This window comes from Pristis pectinata, chromosome 4 (assembly GCF_009764475.1).
Source record: "Pristis pectinata isolate sPriPec2 chromosome 4, sPriPec2.1.pri, whole genome shotgun sequence".
In the NCBI taxonomy this organism is placed as follows: domain Eukaryota; kingdom Metazoa; phylum Chordata; class Chondrichthyes; order Rhinopristiformes; family Pristidae; genus Pristis; species Pristis pectinata.
This window is the reverse complement of record NC_067408.1, coordinates 71,458,439-71,481,429: the sequence shown is the minus strand read 5'-3', so window position 1 is coordinate 71,481,429 and position 22,991 is coordinate 71,458,439. Positions and strand designations below refer to the sequence as shown.

The following is a 22,991-nucleotide window of genomic DNA, read 5'->3' as shown; positions in this document are numbered from 1 at the left end:
ATTGTAGCTGGACCTGGGGTAACAAGCTGTCAGTGAAATCTATGAACCATGAGCCTAAGTAAACGTAGTGTGAAACAAAAACTGAAATTGCTAGAATTAAAATGCGATTTCTTAATTATTGATTTGGCAGGCGCTCTGGGTGTCATTGGCCTATTTAGTAGAAATTTGATGTCATTTGATGAGAAGCTTGTTCATGGAGTGCATTTCCTTTCCTACACCAATTGTGAGCTAGATTTTTTTTTCCAGTGATCAAATCTGGTTGGAACTTGTACATAGGGACTTTCAAAAGATGAGCACCAGAGGCTAATTTATGTTTTTTTGATTTAAGCTGCACTAAGGTTCATTGAAATTTTAATAATGGCTGACAGTATTACTGTTTACTCTTGGCAATTGATATCTGTGAATACAATGGATAAACTCACAATGACATGATTCCTACTAACTTTAGAGATTTCAACAGCAGCAACTAACCATTGGCACAATAAATAGTTCTACTTGTAATTGGAAGTCTGCCAATTGCTGTTGTGACCTTCTACCAAAGACAAATCCAGAAAACAGTTTTAGATCATCTTTCCTTTGTAAATGCTGTAGTGAACACTGCAGTAAGAATGTTGATCGAAAGGCTGTGACATTTTTGAACAATGTAGAACTCAGTAGTAATAGTAATTGAAGCAAATAACCATATCAATAAGTTTGATGATGATGTCGGGATTGGTCCTCCTTTAGCCAAGTGTAAATTCAGAGGGTGGGCTGAGTAAAGCTGATGGAAAAATTTACTGTCAATGTTGTGTTGGCAGTTAACTACTGATAGATTTTGAGGGGTAACAAGTCAGAAGGAATTGTCTAGTTCAACTGGGGGAATTTTGGAGACGGGTGGATGGGAAGGGTCTGGGGTGAGCACTCCTGCAGAAAAGGGCACTGATGTGAAGGCAGCAAAATAAAAAGCGCTCAACGTCATGTTGGGCTCCAAATCCATTAAGATGGGATGTGGGGAGATGAAGCTGGGGCCTCTGCTGAGGACTGATCTTTCGGAATCAAAGAGGGATGATCAGAAGGGAAAGTGAAGACCTGGCAGGGGGTTGGACTGGGGTGAGAAGTGGGCTTGGAGGAAAGTGAAGAGAGAGAAGGATCCAGAGGAGTATTAGAATTCAAGAACTTTTGAAGTTTGCAATCTTTGAAGTCTCAAATGGAAAAAAGTTTTTTTGTTGTTGAAGCACCAAATATAGCAAAGAATAAAGTGGACCTGCAGACCAAGATAGCTTTGAAATAGCTAATTGGTGCTGTTGCAGTGAGAGGTCAAGAATATGCATGTGTTGATGCATGGTACTAAATGTGGATCTCTGGATGTGACAAGTGATTACAGAAGCACTGGATATTTTGTACATTCATATGACATTGGGTGAATCTGAGTTGTCTGTGTGGAATTTCAGTTGGAACCCATGAGGAATAGGTTGGAGCTGGAAACTCTTATTAAGGAAAGATGTGACTGTTTTGGTCAATACTTTATCAAAGATTAGGAGAGTACAAAAACACTTGTGGGTGAACAAGATAAAGGAGATGGAAGGAAATTCTTTTGGAGAGAAGAGCAGAAGTGACAATGAATATAAACATATTTGGAGCAAAAGATTGCAGATGCTGGAAATATGGGGAAAATACAAGACTGAAAGTCAATATGCAAGACCAATGACCTTTCAAAACTGGGAAAAAGAAAACTGGATGTTTCAAAGTTGTAGAGAGAACAGAGGGTACTTGCAACGTAGTTGCTTTCATAGGTAAACTAGATAAGTACACAAGAGAGTTAGTACATGTAAGGAGTGAAAGGACACGTTGATAGACTGAAATGACGAGGGGTGTAGAAAGCTCTTGTGGAATGCAAGTGCTGATTGAATGGACAAAATGGGCAGGGTGGCCTGTTTCTGTGCTGTACATTCTGTGACATGAGAAAATGCCCAAGTTTCATTTGCTGACAATGCATATTTATTAGTTGTACAGTAATTTACAGAAAATATGGTAGAGTTGTTAAAGTCCTGTTAGTCTTGGGACAAGAGGGCTCTCCTATCTCTATCTTTTTATCATGTCATTTAGGATTGTATGTGGTAGGATTGAAGAGCTCTGATTTTACAACAATGGATCAATAATATTCAGGTATGGGCTGATAAGTGGCAATTAACATTTCATGCCATAAGTGCCAGGCATTGACCATCTCCCACGACTGAGTTTAATGACCAACTCTTGATATTCAATGGTGTTATGATCACCGATTTGCCTCACCGTCAATATCCTGGGTGTTGCCATTAACCAGAAATTCATCTGGTTCAAACGTCTAAATACCATGGCTACAAGAGCATGTCAGACTCTGGTATTCAATGGTGATTGTCTTGCCTTCCGACACTGCCCCCCTGCCCCCCTGCCCCCCCCCCCCCCCCCCCATAAAAAAAGACCTTTCCACTATCTGCAAGGTAGAAGAAGAATGTGACGGGACACAGTCCACATGCCTGGATAAATGCTCAAAAATATCTATGACAAAGCAGCCTGTTTAATTGACACCAAGAATCGCCCCAAACATTCATCCCCTCCACTATTGGCTGTAGTTTGTACTTCTTTTCAAAAAAAAATATACACTATTGTTACTTGTCCAGGTTACTCTGACAGCACCTCCCAAGCTGTGACCTCTACTGCCAAGAAGAACAAGGGTAGCAGATGAATGGGAATACCATGTCCTACAGGTTCTCCCCCAATGCATATGCAATCCTGCTTTGGAAATGTATCCTTCAATGCTATGTCTGCATCCTGGAACTTTTTTTTATTTTCCCCCTGTATTAACTGCATTAACATCCTTCCTCAAAAATGAGACCAGAGCAGTACATGGTACTCTAGATGTGCTCTCACTATTGTCCTGTATAACTGAAATATAATCTCTGTACTTTTGTATTCAGTTCCCATTTGTAATAAACAAAAGTATGCTGGTGACTTCCCTAATTGCATTGCATTCTGGTGTTCTATGAATGATGCACTAGGACACCCAGGTCTGTCTGCAGGCATGAGACTGCAGATGCTAGAATCTGGAGCAAAAAACAAACTGCTGACGGAACTCGGGTCAAACAGCAGCTGTGGAAGGAAAGGAATTGTTGATGTTTTGGGTCGAGAATCTGCATCAGGACTGAGTGGAGAGGGAAGGTAGCCAATATGAAGAGGAAAAGGGAAGGTGTGAGAGGGGCTGGAAGGTGAGAGGTGGACTGAGGGTGAAGGATGATGGATTCTGCCTTCCTCTATTTTTGAATAAAGAAGTTACATTTGCTTTTCTCTAATCAAATAGAACCTTTCCCAAATCAAGAGGATTTTGGAATATTATAACCACCATATCATCCCTCTCGCTATCCGCATCTAAGACTCTAGCATGAAGGCCATCAGGACCAAGAGTCTTGTCTGCCCCAGATACAAAAATATGCTTGGTACCACTGCCCTGGTGACTTTAATTTTCCCTGAATTCTCTTTCCCTTCCATTTCCCAATTTACTGGTATTTCTCCAATGTTACTTGTATCCTCTGTGTGAAGACTGGTGTGAAGACTGTTGCAAAGTACCTATTTAAATTCATTTGCCGTATCCTGGTTTTCCATTATTAATTCCCCAAACTGGATTTCTATAGGACCAATTCTCATTTTGCTAACTTTCTTTAAATAGCCATAAATTTTATTTGTACTACTGGCTAGCTTTATCTTTTTTTTTTCCCTTTCTTATGAAATTTTTAGTCATTTCTGATTTTATTATATGCTGTCCAATCTTCTAACCTACCTTGAATCTTTCTATGGTTGCATATCTTCTTCAAGTTTGATGTTATTTTTAACCTGTTATCCATGGATGGTAAGTCTTCTCCTTGGATTTTTTCTTTCTCATTGGAATGTAACTATTTTGAAACATCCTGGAGTATAAATTACTCTTGTCCCTCAAAATGAATACAAATGCAATCGTATTATGATAGCTGCTACCTTGGGGTGCCTTCACAATGAGATTATTAATTAATCCCATCTCATTGCACAATAACAGGTCTAGTATAGGTTGCCCTCAGGTTAGTTCCAGAACATGTTTTAAGAAATTGTTTTCAGAACAATTTATGAACTTTTGTCAAGGCCACCTTTGCCCATTTTTCCCTGCAATCTGTATGTAAAGTTCCCCGTGATTATCATCGTTCCCATTATTTTTTTCCTCACTGCTGTACAATGTTGTTGCTATAACCAACTCTGATCATTGCTCCCACAAGTGATTTCTTGCCTTTATTACTGCCCATCTTGACCTGAACTGCTATTGTGCACTAATATTTCCAATTTTGTATTCAAACTTTTGTGTGATATGGCTAATTAAGGTTAAGAACATTCTTGATGGAAAAAAGTTTCAATCATACGTGGCTCTAAACGCACATCTCTTGCCAATTATTCTGTGATATTATGGCTATAATAAAATTCCAATTTTTTTTTTTGTTGGTGTTCAATCTCACAGTAGGACATTGCTCTTCCTTTTGGTACCTACAGTGTACCTTTTTTCTTTGTACAATTGTTTCCGTGTAGCTTAACTTAAGATACCAAAGTGGAATATAAAGGAAAAGAGATGCATGTACGGATATTAGTTTAATGCCTCATTTGAAAGTTACTTTTGTGATAATGGGGCAATCATCGGTAGTCCCCTGAAGTGTTATCTGAATAATGTACAAGTCTTTGAGGAATGGTGAGGACAGGTTAATGGGCAGAAAACAGTACAAATAATTTTTAGATTAGGAGGGTGTGATCAGTTGGGCCATGTTGTTCACTATTTATATTAGTGGTTTGGGTGAGGGGATCAAATGTGATATATCCAGGTTTACCAAATTTCTAAAACTGAGTGGTATTGCAGGCTGTGAAGAGGATACAAGGAGGCTTCAGGAGATGTGGATGAGGACCTGGCAGATGGAATGTAGTGTGGGGAAATGTGTCCCCATCCAATGTGGATTACAACGGATTGAAAGATGTTGGTGTTCAGAGGGACTTGGGTGCCCTTGTAGACAAATCATGCAATTACAGCAAGCAATTTGGAAATGGAGTGCTGGCCATTATTACAAAATGATTTGAATACAAAAGTAGAAATGTGTCCTCCAATTATATAGGCCCCTGGCACGACCACACCTGGAACATTGTGCACAGGTTTGTTTTCCCTACCCAAGTAGGATACATTTACGATCTTCTATCATCTCTTAAGATCCCAGAAATCAATCTGTGAAACCTTCACTGGACTTCCTCTGCAGTGAAGGTTCAGCTGATTGATTTTCGGGATCTTAACTTTGTCATATGAGGAGAGATTAAACAGACTGGCCTTGTACTCCACAGAGTTAGAGTAAGAGGTGATCTCACTGTAATGCACAAAGTCCTTAATGGGCTTGACACAGTAGATGCAGGGTGCTGCTTTCTCTGGCTGGGGTGTCCAAAACCAGAGGTTAGAGTCTCAGAACAAGGGGCCAACCATTTAGTACTGAGATGAGAAATTTCTTCATCCAGAGGGGGTGAATGGTTGCATCTCTCTACTCAGAGGGTTGTGGAGGTTCAGAGTATATTTGAGTCAGAGATTGGTAGATATTTGGGGAATCAAAAGATGTGTGGTGAAGAAAGTGATGCTGAACAGGCACAAGGGACTGGCTGGCCTAGTTCTCCTAGCTGTGTCATGGTGATGAAACTGACCACCTCCTGACTTGCAGGAAGAGACGACCACTGAGCTAAAATTGACATGTATACCATGGTTCTCCATGACAATGCCCTGATTTGATTAGTGCTTTCATCATCACTTGTTAGCAGGACCTTTCTTGATTAAATTTTATATTCCTTAGCTGCCTAATTAAGATTATGATTGTACTCAGTGACTTTAAATTTAGGAAAGTGGAATGAGTAATTAAATATTTAAGTATCTTTTATTTGCCGTAGTTATTCTTGCTGGCTGTACATTTAATGTTTCTGCAGTGGTGATGAGACCTTGGTTATGCTTTTCCTGGAATTTTGTACACCATCAATCTGCAATTTTGTAGATGGCAGTGTGGGTAGTGAAAACTTTGCTGCAGTAGAAATTACTGCAAAATATTCTAATTTTTTAACAAGGTTGTATATTTTTGTCCCTTTTTTGGATTGTGTGATTCTTGTCTCCTCATGCTCAAATGATTGTTAAATCAATTTTTGTTAGATAGTTTGATCAGACTGAAAGGAAAAGTGCAATAAATTTTATTCCAACAATATCTACTACATTAATATTTCTTGGATAAAGCAGATTTTTTTTAAAAAAGTGCATCTGAAAAGATGTATATTTCCAGCATTTTCTGCTTTTACTTCAGAATTGTTTCAGGTATGACAATTTCAGTTTGACTGATCCATCTTTTCTCCTTTCAAATGGTAAGAAGCGGTATGTTTCCCATCTCCTTCAGAGTTTTGTTTTATTTCTTGCTGCATTCCCTCTCAGCCTGCCTTGGTGAGATTTATAGTGCTCATGGACCTGATGTATGACCTTGCCTCTGAGCTGCCGCTGGCAGTACCTGCCAATACTTTTGGATGTTGCACTTCCTTGAGGCATCTGTTAGTTCCATAAAACTTGTTAGTTATTCTCTCTTGCCAAAACTACCACTGCTCATAGAGCACTACAGCAGTGAAACAGGCCCTTCGGCCCATCTAGTCCATGCTGGCCTGGTTTTCTGCCTAGTCCCACCTATCTGCACCCGGACCAGAGCCCTCAATACATCTCGCATTCACGTAACTATCCAAACTTCTCTTACATGTTACAATTGAACCTGCATCCACCACTTCTGCTGACAGCTCATTCCACACTTGCACCACCCTCTGAGTGAAGTAGTTCCCCCTCAGATTCCCCTTAAATATTTCACCTGTCACCCTGACCCTATGTGCTCCTAGTTCTAGTCTCATCCAATCTGAGGGGAAAAAGCCTGCATGCATTCACCCAATCTATATCCCTCATAATTTTGTATACTTCTGTAAGACCTCTCTTCATTCTCCTGCGCTTCAGGGAATGAAGTCCTAACCTATACCTGTAACTCAGGTCCTCAAGTCCCAGCAATGTCCATGTAAATTTTCTCTGCACTCTTTCAAGCTTAGTGATATCTTTCCTGTAGGTAGATGACCAGAACTGCACACAATACTCCAAAATCAGCCTCACCAATGTCTTGTACAATTTCAACATAACATCCCAACTCCTGTACTCAATGCCCTGATTTATGAAGGTCAATGTGCCAAAAGATAGCTCTTTATGACCCTATCTACTTGCGATGCCACTTTCAAGGAATTATGGATCTATATTTCCAGGTCCGTTTGTTCTACTGCGCACCCCAGTGCCCTACCATTCACTGTACAAGTCTTACCTTGGTTTATCCTCCCAAAGTGCATCACCTCACACTTGTCTGCATTAAATTCCATCTGCCATTTTTCAGCCCATTTTCCCAGCTTGTCCAGATCACTTTGCAAGCTTTAACAGCTTTCCTCGCAGTCCACTACACCCCTAATCTTGGTGTCATCTGCAAATTTGCTGATCCAGTTTACCACATTATCATCTAAATAATTTAATATAGATAATTAACAACAACAGACCCAGCACCGCTCCCTGCAGTATTCTACTAGTCACAGGCCTCCAATCAGAGAGACAACCATCTACCACTCTTTGGCTTCTCCCGCTAAGCCGGCATTGAATCCAGTTGACGACTTCATCCTGAATGCCAAGTGACTTAACCTTCTGGAACAGCCTCCCATGTGGGTCTTCGTCAAAGGCCTTGCTAAAGTCCATGTAGACAACGTCAACTGCCTTCCCTTTATCAACCTTCCTAGTAACCTAGAAAAACTCTTATTACATTGGTTAGACATGACTTGCCACACACATACAGCCATGTTAACTATCCCTAATCAGGCCCCGTCTATCCAAATACTTGTATTCTGTCCAGCCATGTTGACTATCCCTAATCAGGCCCTGTCTATCCAAATACTTGTATTCTGTCCCTCAGAATACCTTCCAATAATTTACCCACAACTGACATCAGGCTCACCAGCCTATAATTTCCTGGCTTATTTTTAGAGCCTTTCTTAAACAATGGAACAACATTAGCTATCCTTCAGTCCTCTGGCACCTTGTCCGTGGCTAAAGGCATTTTAAATATCTCTGCCAGAGCCCCTGCAATTTCTGCACTAGCCTCCCACAAGGTCCGAGGGAACACCTTGTTAGGCCCTGGGGATTTATCCACCCTAATTCGCCTCAAGACTACGAGCACCTCCTGTTCCATATTCCGGATACGGTCCATGACCTCACTATTCTTTATTCTTCAATTCTATAAACTCTGTGTCTGTCTCCCAAGTAAACACATATGCAAAAATTCAATTTAAAATCTCCCCCCTCTCTTTCGGGTCCATGCATAGATGACCATGCTGATCTTCAAGAGGACCAATTTTGTCCCTTGCTATCCTTTTGTTCTTAATATAGCTGTAGAAACCCTTTGGATTCTCTTTAGTCTTGTCTGCCAGAGCAACCTCATGTCCTCTTTTAGCCCTCCTGGTTTCTGTCAAGTGTTCTTTTGCATTTCTTGTACTCCTCAAGCGCCTCATTTGATTCGAACTACCTATTCCTGATATCCACCTCCTTTTTCTTTACCAGAGCCTCAATATCCCTCGATAACCAAGGTTCCCTAAACCTGTTAGCCTTGCCTTTGATCTTTACAGGAACATAGAGATTCTGTGTACTTAATATTTCACCCTTGAAGGTCTTCCACTTATCAATCATCTCTTTGCCAGAAAACGACCTATCCCAATCCACTCCTGCCAGAACCCTTCTGATGCCATTAAAATTGGCCTTCCTCTAGTTTAGAATCTTAACCCTAGGTCCAGTCCTATCGTTTTCCATAATTATCTTGAAACTAATGGAATTATGATCACTAGATCCAAAGTGTTCCCCTACACTCCCTTCTGTTACCTGCCCTGTCTCATTCCCTAAGAGGAGATCCAGTATCACATTCTCTCTAGTTGGGACCTCTACATATTGATTAAGGAAACTTTCCTGAACACATTTGACAAACTTGATCCCATCCAGCCCTTTTATAGTATGGGAGTCCCAGTCAATATGTGGTAAGTTTAAAATTACCTACTATCACAGCTTTATTTCCTGCAACTGTCTGCTATCTGTCTACAAATTTGCTCCTCTAAATCCTGCTGACTATTAGGTCTCTAATATAGTCCCATTAATGTGGTCATCCCTTTTGTTTTACTCCTCAGCTCCACCCAAATTGCCTCGATGGTCGAGCCCTCCTGTATGTCCTCTCGGAGCACTGCTGTGACATTTTCCCTGATGAGTAATGCCACTCCTCCCCCTTTAATACCTTCCCCTTTATCATCTCCAAAACAACAGAACCCCAGAGCATTAAGCTGCCAGTCCTGCACCACCTGCAACCAGTCTCATAAATGGCTACAACATCATAATTCCACACTCTAAGTTCATCTGCCTTACCTACAATACTCCTTGCGTTGAAATAGATGCAACTCAGAACATTAGTCCCACCACGCTCAACCTTTCAGTTTCCATCTTTGCTTGTAGTCTTAACATGTACTTTTCCAACAGCTGCTCCACTTGCTGTCCTGCCACTCTGGTTCACACCCCCCCCCCCCCCCCCCCCCCACAACTCTAATTTAAACCTCCCCACCCCCAAGCCGCACTAGCAAACCTTCCTGCAAGGATATTGGTTCCCCCTCCAGTTCGGGTCCAAACTGCCCCGTTTGTACAAATCCCACCAGCCCTGAAAGAGATCTAAAATGATCTAAAAATCTGAAGCCCTCCCTCCTGCACCATCTGCGGAGCCATGTGTTAAGCTGCACTGTCTTCCTATTTCTTGCCTCAGTAGCACGTAGCAATCCTGAGATCACCACCCTGGAGGTCCTGTCTTTTAACTTGACACCTGACTCCCCGAATTCACTTTGCAAGACCTCGTCACTTTTCCTGCTTATGTCATTGGTATTAACATGTACCGTGACCTCTGGTTCATAGGAATGTCATGTAACCATTCCTCTTTTAGGATCCTTTTAAATACAGCTACCCACCATTGCCAGATCATGATTTTTAAGGGTGTAACTTCTGAAACTTTTGCATCTAACTGATAAATGAATTTGTTTTCTATCCACATATTTTAACCTGGAAGTTGAACCATAAAAACATTCTCCAGGGCCTTGATTCTTTATTGCAATATGTATTACTATTGTAAGTGGGTTTATGCAGAAATACAATTTTCTTTGAGTGCTTAATTCACAGGGAAGGTGCTTTCTTTTATCAAAATTATTTCCCGTGCAACAGGCTGTTTAGTGATATAGCAGGTAGTGCTGCTGTCTCTTAGCTCCAGCGACCCAGGTTTGATCCTAACCTCTGGTTCTTTCTATGTGACACCTGCACATCTTCTTGTGTCCACATGAGTTTCCACCATGCGCTCACGTTTCCTCTTGCTTCCCAAAGGTGTGCCGGTTGTTGGGTTAACTGGCTGCTGTAAATCACCCATAGTTTAGTAGGGCAGCAGATGAATTGGAGATGGGCTTCTTACAGTATAGATTACAGGGAAATTAGTGAGAGGAATGGTATTGATAGAATTGCTCAGACTTGGAATACATTCAATGGACAAATGGTGTGTCCAAAAGATGTGATGTATGAGTAGGTGCATTTTGATTGTTTTCATCTAAAACTCTATCTTAATGTAACCATTCCTCTTTTAGGATCCTTTTAAATATAGCTACCCACCATTGCCAGATGATGATTTTCAAACACCAATATGTGAAAATGGCCCAATCCCTGGTGAAGATGAACTGGATGATAAAGAAAAAGGAGACGGAGATTGCAAAGACACTGTTGATACCAACCACAATGAAGAGTCTTTGCAGAAACCTAAAAAGGTAGGATTTTACATAAGTTGTCTCATTAAACCAGATAACTTAAAATCTGCAGTGATCATTGAGTTTTCAGGACTTGAGTTCTTTTTCCTAAAAATCTTAAACATTTTGTTTTATTGCATCATTTTGTACATTTTTGCCATGCATGTCATTGGCTTAATGTATTGATAACAGGTTACAGCTAGATGGTTAGGAAACCTAGTTGAAAACAAGTACAAACATGGGGAGAAATGGGTAGATAAAGGTCATCGGCACTCAGCAGCATTGGATTGTGGAACCTCAGTCTCCACAAATTATTATACTTGCACATCATTGATCTATTAATTTTACAAGATATCTTTATTAGTCACATGTACGTCGAAACACAGTGAAATACATCTTTTTGCATAGTGTTCTGGGGGCAGCCCGCAAGTGTTGCCACATGTCCGGCACCAACATAGCATGCCCACAACTTCCTAACCTGTATGTCTTTGGAATGTGGGAGGAAAGCAGAGCACCCGAAGGAAAATCATGCAGACACAGGGAGAACGTACGAACTCCTTACAGGCAGTGGCTGGATTTGAACCTGGGTCACTGGCGCTGTAAAGCATTACACTAACTTATAGGTTACCATGTATACTTTTGTTTTTCTGAGTCTTTTTACATATCTTTCTCCATTTTCTTAATCTTCCTGGACCATGTCATTTGGTGTTCATCACCCAGCAGAACTGCTAGGAATTGCATAAGATCAGCCTATAGACGCTGTATCCACCCCTTTTCAAACTCTTGACCTACGTATCCACGTTCCTGAAGACTTCAAAAGATTGTCTATGTTCTTACAAAATCCACACTGTTGCAGACCAGTGCACAATACTGCATTTTCATTAATAATTAATTTTCATGATATGCTATAGGGTAATGATGCTACAAAGCCAATAGAAATCCTGTGTGCAATCAGTTACTCAGCTCGGACCAGCTGGGCAATACCTGCCTGCTCTTGTGCTCGGTAGTTCTATGACACCAACTAATGTATTTGCAATATATATGCTTTTAAAACTGCCCTTGAGTGTCTTTCTATGCATTACTTTAATAAGAAATATATTTAATATTAGAAATAAGGCAGTTATACATTACAAATGAAGTACCTCAAGGATGACTTTCTTTCCAGTTATATAATCTGAGTACATAAGCTTGTAATGTTGCATACTTTAACATTCCCAAAACAATCAGCATGTATGGATATCGCTGATGTTAATAGCTGCAGATGTCGTATTCTTTTCACTAAGGGTACCTTCCCTCTTTGGATTTCACTTTAAAATCCAGAATTCTGCATGTCTATTTGTTTGTTTTCATATGGAAATAGAGCAGAATTGAACATGATAAATAACATTCTCTTCAGTTAAGGATTTTTTTTTGTGTATATATATATATGTGCAGGTTTCCTTTGACAATGAGCGGCCAGATTTCAAGACTAAATCAGTTAAGAAACCACAAACAATGTTTAGAGGATCATTGCTGCATATAAGGTATATTGGTTACATTCACAGATCACTTGTCACGGTACTTTATATTAAATTAAGTAGCGTGCAATCAAGGCAATAATTTATAGTAATTAGATCATTATAACTGTCTTTCAATTACTTGATTAATTGTATTTCTGCTTTGAATTTGGTTGTGTCAGTGGTTTAATATCAATTGAGTATCTGCATCCTTAACTGCTTATGTTTAAGTACCATTCAAAACTTAATTAAGAAAGGAAAATGTCAGAGAAAATGATGCAGTCTGTAATTATAAGCAGTGACCAAAAAGCACTGAGGAAGGGATGGTTTGATGATTTTTTTTAACAGTAGGGAGGATGTCCTTTGGGTGTGGAGCAGGGAGATAATATGGTTTGTTGGAAATATAAAGTGATGCAAGAACATAAGGGCATAAGAAATAGAAGCAGTGGTAGGTCATTTGGTCTCTCGTGACTGCTCTGCCATTGAATCAAATCATGACTTATCTTTTACCCCAATCCTATTTCCCTGCACTAGGTCCCCATCCCTTGATTTCTTTAAAATATAAATTTGTTCAATCTGTCTTGAATATATTCTGCTTACATAACCCTTTTGCCTATTTAAAAAAAAATCCAGGAATTCCCCTGAATAGGTGAACTACTGCTTTGAGACTGACCCTGGTTATATACACAAGGCATAGAAAACATCATTCCCACATACAACCTGTTAACTTACAAAATTTTTAAGGGCTTTTGATGAGACTTCTCATTCTTCTAAACAAGTCCCAATCTGTTTAATCTCTTATTATTATTTTCTGTTACCACTTCTATAATAGTAGATTTTAGCACATTCCCTACCACGCATGTCATGCTGATTGGTTCATTATGCCCTGCTTTCTTCAATAGTAGAGTTGTGTTTGCTATCTTCTAATCTGTGGGAACCATCATAGAACCTAAGGAATCTTGTAAAATTACACACAGTATATCCACGGTCTCTAAAATTACTGCCTTCAAAATCCTAGAATTCATGTCCTGATGATTTATTGTGATTCTTCCCATTAACTTCTCTAAAACTGCTATTTCACTGAAGCTAACTTCTCGAGTGCTTGATTTACTCTAGACCTGCAGTTCTCCACTGTTTCCAGGAAGTTATCTGTGTCTTTGAAGACAGACGCAAAATACTTGTTTAATTTCTCTGCTATTTCCCAATTCCCTAGTATAATTTCTCCTCCTGCTCTCTAAAGGGATCTAAACTAACTTCTGATCTTTTTCTACTGTATAGAAGCACTTGCAATTTGCTTTTTGTTTTTTGCTTGCTTCTCTCATATTCTACTTTCCTTTCCCTTTTTCAATGCATTGGTCTTCCTTTGCTGAAGACTAAAATGTTCTCATTTCCTCAAATTTACTGCTTTTTTTTAACTATGTAATAGTCACACAACACTGAAATGCCCCCTTTGGCTCACAGAGTCAATGCTGACTACCAAGCACCTTATTACACTAATATTTTATTCTCCCCATGCTCCCATCAATTAACCCTCCTTTCCTTTCCCTTTCCTCCTTTCTACCCCCACCCGCTCCACCCAGATTCTGCATTTCACCTAAGCTGGGACAACTTAGTGGCCAACTTACGTACCAATCCACACATCTTTGGGACCCATGCAGTCACGTGGCTTTTTTTTCTTTGGTGTAATGTGACCTTTAAGTTGATAGCCACTGCTGCCATTTCTGTGCTATTTCCCCCCCCCCCATATCTTTTACGTTTTGAATTATGTTTAGATGGCACTTTTCCTGTTTCTTAGCTTCATTCAAACTGATTATACTACTTAATTTTTTGAGCTAAGAAATTCCTCTTTCCTGCCTTTTATCTCATCCTTTGTTATCGAAGCTGCTGTGATTCCTTTTCCATTTTTGCATCTTTTTTCTAGAATAGGAATAGGCCATTTAACCTCTCCCCTGCTCCACCATTCAGAGGTCATGGCAGAGATATGAAATGCTGCTGTTACTAGAAGTCTAAACTAAAGGAGAATACTAAAATTACCCAGCAGGTTGTGCAACATCTGTGGAGAAAGAAAAGTGGAGTTAATGTTACAGGGTACGCAATAGACATTGCCATTTTTATGAATGTTATGTGCATTCAGATAAAGAGCCTTCAATGGTTTTATTTTTGGTACCTTTTTTGCTCCTCTAACTTGACTTGGAGGTGTACTCCTATGCTTGTGTGTACTGTCCCATCCTAACAAATTCCTGTTATCTTTTTGCTGTCCTGCATCATTGCTTCATCCTTTCTCTTTATCACTCTGAATTTGTATCTGTTGGAATTCAGAGCTCGGCAATTAAACAAGTTAGAGGGTGAATTCTGTTTGAGGTCAGGACTTTACGGTGGTCACACCAACTATTGCTGTCATGGGCAGTTACATCTGCAACAGAGATTAGTGAGATGAGGTTTTTCCTTCATATTGTTCTCTCATGGTGTTTTGGGTGGCAGTTACATCCTTAAGGTCTTGGCCAAGTTATATTGATGATGAACATCAGATCTCTACAACTGAAAGTACGTTCTGTCCTTTTTGCTACTCTCACGTGTTTTCAAAACTTGCTTTCAAGGTTGAGCAATGCAGGTTCATCAGCTGAGAGAGAGCAATGGGTTGTAATCAGAATGTTTCTTTATGCATGTTTGACATAATGCGATGAGCCTTCAATCAATCAATATCGAAGATTCCCAGTGCAATCCCAACTCACCTGTACAAATGTGCTGCCACCTCCAGGTAGGGCAAAAGGTCTTGAAGTCTGAAATATGATTCCCTTAGCACATCTCAAGGTATTTAACTTATAACCACATTTTCTGTGGATCTGGAGTCACACAGGTTGGACAGGATAAGGGTGGCACACATTTCCTTTCCAAAAGTTCATTTCCTGATAAATAGTTTTGTGCTCAACGTTACAAATGTTGGCTCATGTAACCAATTTTTTGTGTCCACACAACTTATGTATTTTCTTTTCAACAAATCATGTGTTAAATAGTTCTTTTTATTTGATAAACAGTCCTGCTGAAGATATTCATTTTGGCTCTAAAGAAAGTGGAGAAACAAAATGTTTGATAGTTCTGACCAATGTGACAAAGAACCCTGTTGCTTTTAAGGTAAGTTCTTTAGTAACTGTTCAGTTTGCAATCGTGGAATAATGAATTGTACAGTTATGGAAGTTAGCAGTAATTAGAGCAAAGGTTCTTGTATTATTTCAGAAGAAATATGAATTTGGTTTATGTTCTTTTTCTATAGTCCTTCCATGATTAATAATTCTGGTAATTGCTAGAAACTTCAATGTTTTTTTACCTCCTAAAGTATTGAATGTTCTTTTTAATATTCTTTAAATTGTTTTTAGATAGGATTGTGATATCTATTATGATTTCCAAAATGGATCAAAACGGGTAATATTTGAAATCCTCTTTTATTTATTTTTTCTGATACAGGTTCGAACAACAGCCCCTGATAAATACAGGGTGAAACCCAGTAATGGCAGCTTTGAACCTGGTACTTCAATGGATATTTTGGTATCACTTCATGGAGGTATAAAAGCTCTGGTCTTACTATTTAAATGCCATTATTAAATAATGGTCTTAACCATGCTCTGTCAAGCACGTTGCTAAATGTTAAAAAAAAATACAATTAGTAATGCAAGGAATTTAAGCAATATATTTTGTAATCATTAAGTCATCTGGCTAAAGCTTTCATACTTTTCTCATCATTCCTAACTAATTGGAGATGTATATGTTATGCTTGGTCCAGTTACTTTTCTTTCTTTCTTCAATATTTTTATTAATTCCAAATAGAAAATACGAAGTACATAAAACAAAAGAAAAGACACAATGTTACCAAATACATTGTATTGAATCACACTTGAAATCACAATACCTCATTGATAAACAGAAATGACAACTAATTAATATTAATAGATTGGAATAGTTTTATTATATAAAAAAAATCTAAACCCACTACCAAAACCGAAGCTGTTTGGTAAGAAAAAAGATGAAAAAAAAAGCCCTGAAGACATAATAGTATTAGCCAGTATCGGTACTTTAAGCACCAAATCAATGGTTTTGAAAGTAGTTCAGAAAGGTCCCCATAATATTTGAAAGTTCAGATTAGATCCAGAAATAGAACAACGGATCTTCTCTAAGTTAGATATGACATAACATCCCGTAGCCATTGAACATGAGTGGGGAGTAATTTCCTTCCATTTAAGCAGCACAGCCCTCCTGGCTATAAGAGAAATAAAGGTCAATATGTGTAAGTCGGAAGTCTCCAGAATGATATCTTTCTCCAACAATCCCAAATAATGCAGTTAAAGGATTTGGCTTAAAAGCACAGAAAAGGTTTGAAATACCTCTATCCAGTATTTTTTCAGACTCGGACATGACCAAAACATGTGAATTAAAGAAGCCTCTCCATTATTGCATTTATCACAATAAGGAGATATATCCGAATAAAAACGCGATAACTTGTCCTTGGACAGGTGAACTCTATGGACCACTTTAAATTGAAGGAGGGAATGATGTGCACATAATGATGAAGTATTAACCAATTTAAAAATCTGATTCCAAGTTTCCTGAGAAATTGAAATCTGCAAATCATGTTCCCAAGCATTTTTAATTTTGTCTAAAGGAACCTTATTCGTTCCTTATAACTTACCATAAATCTTAGATATTGAACCATCATAAAAAGGCTTCAAATTAAAAATTGCATCTTGTAAGTTCTTATCAGGACTTATAGGGAACGTATGTACCTGAGATCAGAGAAAGTTTCTGATTTGCAAATATTGAAAATGAGTTTTTGGTAAATTATATTTAATTGACAATTGTTCAAACGTTGCGAAATTTCCTCCAACAAATAGATCCTGAAAACAAATAATACTCAATCTATCCCATTCTTTAAAAACTATGTCAGTCATGGAAAGTTTAAAAAAACAATTAGCAAAAGTGGGACTAGACAAAGAAAATCTCAATAAACCATAATATTTTCTAAATTGTAACCAAATCCTCAAAGCATGTTTAACTACCAAATTATCAGTTAATTTACTTAATGATAAAGGAAGTGAAGAGCCAAGCAAAGAGATAATAGAAAATTTACTTTATTGAATTATGTGAAAAGGGTCTTATCAAATTGGTCACCCCTCTCTATATTGTTGATTGGCTGCATTAATTCTATTAAAATGAATATTTTACCTAAATTTATGTATCTATTTCAGGCCTTACCTGTTTTTATTCCTAAGTTTGTTTGATTCCCTTGATTCAATTATATCTTCTTACATATGGAAAAATAAACATCCTAGATAAAGTTCATTTTCAGAAAGCTAAAAATAATGGAAGCTTTGCCTTACCCAACTTTAGGTTTTACTACTAGGCAGTCATTATACGAAATCTTACATTTTGATTGCATTATATCAATCATGAGGCACATCCAGTATGGGTTTCTTTGGAAGCTAATTCTGGTCCAGTTAGTTTTAAAATAACATTTTGCTTGGATCACGTAGTGAAAGTTTATCGTGAAAAGAAGGAATGTTTTACTGAATTGCTACAGAATGTTAAATGTTGATTGCAATTTTTTATACAGCTATTTGTGCATCTCAGCTCTCATCTCTGTTGTCCTCAAGAAAAACATATCATCAGTAGTCTGGGAGCAGCAACTTAGTTAATTTTCCAAGAAAAATGATCAAAGTCTATGTAAATGCCTATTGCTAGGCTGTTTTTACTGAATAGCAGAAATGAGTGTGAAGAGAAAGTTGCCTAAACTCTGAAGCATTACACAGTAGATAATAAAATGTATTTAGTGTTGACATTTGGACTCGTGGGTTTTAAAAGTTAGTAGTAAACAAAATTATCCTCTGCTTTCCATACTTGGCTTCTGAAATGAAAAAATGATGTTGCTTCCATGACTGGGGATAGTTTTTCAGTTCACTTGCCAGTACTTTTTGTAAGAACACATGATGGCAAGCAAGTCAGCTATGCAGAAAATTGTACACAGATCAACTGGAAAGAAACCAGACAGACTGCAGGTGCTGGAATCTAGAATTTAAAAAGAAAATGGAAGACCTCATTGGTTCAAGCAGCATTTGTGGGGGCAAAAGTCTGTTTTGGGTCTAGACCATGCATTAGGACTGAAAGGGAACAGGGAAGCAGAACAGCAACAGAGTTTGCATGGTCCTTGTCTTTCACCCCTCTGCATCCATCACATGATCCTCTCAGCTGTAATTGGCATTCCACCATTTGCTACTCATTTTGCACCCACCACCACCCCCAACCTTCTGCTTTACGGGACTCCCTAGTCCTCTCATCTCTCCCCATTCCCTGGTACTTTCCCTGCTGCTGAAGGATATATAACACCTGTTCCGTCACCTCCCCAGGGACCTAAACGCTTCTTCCAGAGGTTCTCCGGTACTACTTCCAACCTGGTCTACTGCATTCAGTGCTCACGATGTGGCCTCCTCTACATTGGTGAAACCAAATGTAGACCAGAAAACCATTTTGCAGAGCAACTGTGCTCTGTCAGCAACATCCATCTCAAGCTTCTGGGTGCGTCCTGTGTTAACTCTCCTTCTGACTACCACACTGATGTGTCTGTCCTCTGCCTTCTCCATTTCTCTGGAGAGGCCAAATGCAAATTGAAAGAACAACATCTCCCTTTCCACTTGGATAGCTTACAACCACAGACCCAGTACTCTCCACACATGCACACATCCACCTAATTTTTCCTCTTCCTTTGTTCATCCCTCCCAACTAGTTCCATCTGCCTGTCATGCCCTTCTCATTTTGCTCCATCCTTCACCTACTAACCTCTGCACCTGTGCTTCCACCTTAAACATTTGTAAAAAAAACTTTAGAACTTTATTTATACAGCATGGTAACAGGCCCTTCCAGCCAAATGAGCCCGCGCCACCCAATTACATCCATGTTAACCTACTAACCTGTATGCCTTTGGAACGTGGGAGGAAACCCACGCAGTCAGGGGAAGAATGTACAAACTCCTTACAGACAGCAGTGGGAAGTGAACCCCGATCTCTGGCACTGTAATAGCGTTACACTAACCACTATGCTATCTTCTCCCCATGTTACTTGTCACCATCCAGTAATAATTTATACTACCTCCTTAACAGTACCCAAAGACCAAGGAAGTAAACTATGAATAAAATATACCCCATGGAAAACAAATATGGGTCAGATGACCTACAGGGAATGTTTAGATATGTGGCAGTTAGAATTTATCTTAAAACTTGTATAACAGCTCTGGACTGTGTTGGCTAAAATTCAAAGTTCATAAAATTATTGTTGTACAATGCTTAAGGTAAATTAGACTTGGGAAAGTTTGCATTGTTTTGTGTGGAAAGCCAGGTATACGGTTATGATGAGAAAGGGGAGAACAAACAGTATTATATCTACTCCAGATACAGAAGAGCATCCATGAGCCAGTTGAGTAGTGAAATAAATTGAAGAAGCTGAATGCCTTCTTCATTTGCCCATGTCCCTCTCATTGTAAGCAGTGATATCTCAAAAATGAACAGTCCTATCAAGGAAATTAATGACCAGGCATAAAGTGAAAGGATACTTTCAGAACTACTTCTGTGAAATTGTCAGGACAGATTTATTGGGGAGACTGCAGAAGGATAGTCTGTGGCTGAAAAATGGTGGGGAGATAAATAATCCAAGTAATTGTGTAGATTCCAGTTTATAAAATAAAGAACAATTCATAATTGGTCAATCTCCTGAATAGTATGTTTATTGAAAATCTGAAGTATTTGTTACTGTCATGGTGAATTCTGTTTTTTCTCCTCTTGCAGTACTTGTTGTAAAATGATGTACTTGACAGCACACTTGAGTTCAACTCCATCCTCTGTCTTTAGTAGGAAAGATAATGGATGATCAAATCTGTCTGTCCTCGTACGTACAGCACCTTTATGCAAGGAATAATTTGTATAATGTATTCAATCCCACAGTGTAGGTGGAATAAAGTACATCTTCTGATAACTGTTTACTCTAGTGGAATATAGAAAATGGCTCTTGTGTAGCAAGGACCATAGCTTGCAATGACAAAGTCTTTTGCCAGTTGTTTCTGTGCTGGCTCTTTGTTTATGCAGTGTTCCAGCAGTAACACTGACTAACCATCTCATTGAAGCTCTGCATTTTCCATTGCTTCAAAAATGGGTTTTAAAGAAGACCAGAGAATGTGTTGCTTTAAGAAACTCTGTTTCTCCTTTTAATTGTCTCTCGTGGAATTAACCCACATACAATTTCCCATTCTTGATTGTCCTAGTAGACCAGTGTTGAATGCTCTTTTTGGCTCATTGCCTTTACTGTCATGCAAATGAGCAGCTGAATACTGTATTCTGATAGGTCTAAGGTTTTCCTTTACAAAATCATCAGTCATTTTGATTAGTTTTGTGCCACCATTAAATCTTACTATTAGTGAATTTGTCAGCCTGCTCCCTTGCTTTAACAGTTAGGCTTTATGAATTTCTTTTGACATCTTTCATCTTTTTACTCCCATTACCTTAAATTTTCCCAAAAATGACATGGGATTATAGCAAATCAGTTTCTCTTTTTGAGCAAAGATATTTACATTGGATACTACCCAGTCTGTATACTTTGTTTTGCATATCTGAGCAGCAGTGAAAGTTTAGACCCAAAGCCTCAAATATTTTTCTGTTAGTGTCCAGGATGTGTGCTATCAGGTTCTGTGACAAATAACAACTAGGAGTTTTTTTCTTCAGAAGCAATTGCTTTCTTCACAGTAGCTTCTAATTTCTGTTTCATATCCTCCTGTAGGATGTTTACATTTTGAGTGCTCCCATCAAAGCTTCTGTTCATGAAGCATTTGAGAACCATTGTAATTTGTGAACTGCAACTCTATGAAACTGTTCTAAGGATTATTTCCATCAAAACTATCTGAAACATAGTGATATCCTGTAATGCCTATCAGAACTGATATTTGCCATGTGAAATACCTTGCTTTTAAAGCACTGGGCCTTTGCTTTAGAAAATCATTGAAATTAACTTGCAATTTTTGATACTTTATCACATTTCTCTCTTGCATCAGACAAAACGTGCACCTAACTACTTAAAAATTTTGATGCCTAAGTTAATAACAAGAACAAATGGACTCGAGAGATATTTGGTCCGATGATAGCCTTGCAGTATCTTAGAGTTAAATATCAAAATATGACAATGCATCATTTTGGAATTTTTTTTTAAATTCTAGCTTCGAGAACTTATTTGTCAGTGTTATTCTGATGCTTTTAGAATAGGCATAAGGCTTTAAATGTATTGTATTAATATACTGCTCAAAACTTCAAATTCATAAGAAATACTTTCTGCTCATTATGCCAGTTCAATAAAAATATTTTGCTGCCATTCACGTTTAAATTACATAATAGTGCACCAGATATTTCTCTGTGAGCTCAAATAATGTCTTCACCTGTATTTTAGAAATGCATATCTATTCTTTGGAGCTTTAGTCATGGACTTTCAGTATGCATCAGTAGAGTGGTCTTTGTGTGCAGATTGTCAATTATTCAACTGTGCCTAATTTCTGGTCAGTCGTCAAAAATAAAAAAACACAGATACTGGAAATCTGAAATAAAAATGTTGGAAGTACTGAGCAGGTCAGGCAGTATTCGTGGAAGGAGAAACAGTGATCTAAAATGTTAACTATCACTTTGTTAGAAATGGAAAAGTGAGGGAAATAAAGTTGGTTTTAAGTTGCAGAGCAGGTTGAAGAGTGATGGATAGGATAAAGGGAATATCTCTGATAGGGTGATACTTGGAATGCCATGGGGTAGGTTGTAAACAAACTCACCCCTTCAATGGTTTAATGGAGATGGATTGAACAAAGGAGCACAGAAGTTATGAAATGAAGGCCATTAGTGAGTGAGAACACAGACAAAGGAATGTAAAACTTACAAACTGTAGGATATGCCCTCAGCCCCTAATAGATCATTGAGCTAAAATCCAGTCAGAAATTTGATTTGCTGTTTCAAATGCCATGTTTAAGTGTTAACCTGGTAGAATATTTAATCCAAATTTAAAATGATACGTGTAATTAACTTCTGTAGCTGTATTCCATCTAGAAACTAATGACAGCCCCACCTCTTCATGGCACACTTTTTAGTTGACTGCAGACAACAGCAATGGCAAACTGGAAGTTGATTCCAGGAATGTAATGTCAAATTATAAACTTGCAAGGAAACCTGAACAAGCCTCAACTGTTTGAGGACAAGCCAGGATGATGTGGCCGCCTGCACCACAATTAGAATGAGAGGTGCACTCAGATCCATTTTGAAAACTGTTACAGTTGAGAAAATAGTGGGTAGAGCTTTTCTGCCTGTCACAGCTTTGAGGCGAGTTTTCAAGTGTAGATTATTCAACGTGCTTCCAGAGGCCCATTTGTCATGCAGAGTAATAACTGATGTCCAGGATGTGTTTGAGCTAGCAAGGGAGAGCCCCCAAACCAGGTAAATACATGTGAAGAGTCTGAGGTGATGATTATAGGGGATCAGGCTAGCACAATCCAGCCCTGATCTACGTTCAGCAACAAAGTATCTGACTTGT

At 38.7% G+C, this 22,991-nt stretch overlaps 1 protein-coding gene across 4 annotated transcripts in view; it reads left to right on the top strand.

The window, feature by feature from the left end:
- Nucleotides 1-22,991, top strand: part of mospd2 (motile sperm domain containing 2) — a 61,507-nt gene that overhangs the window by 20,541 nt on the left and 17,975 nt on the right. For all 4 annotated transcript variants that reach the window (XM_052013957.1, XM_052013956.1, XM_052013959.1 and 1 more), the window contains 4 exons: nt 10,750-10,926; nt 12,340-12,428; nt 15,437-15,533; nt 15,864-15,960. In XM_052013957.1, the coding sequence (XP_051869917.1) occupies nt 10,750-10,926; nt 12,340-12,428; nt 15,437-15,533; nt 15,864-15,960 (460 nt within the window). The remainder of the gene's footprint in view (nt 1-10,749; nt 10,927-12,339; nt 12,429-15,436; nt 15,534-15,863; nt 15,961-22,991) is intronic.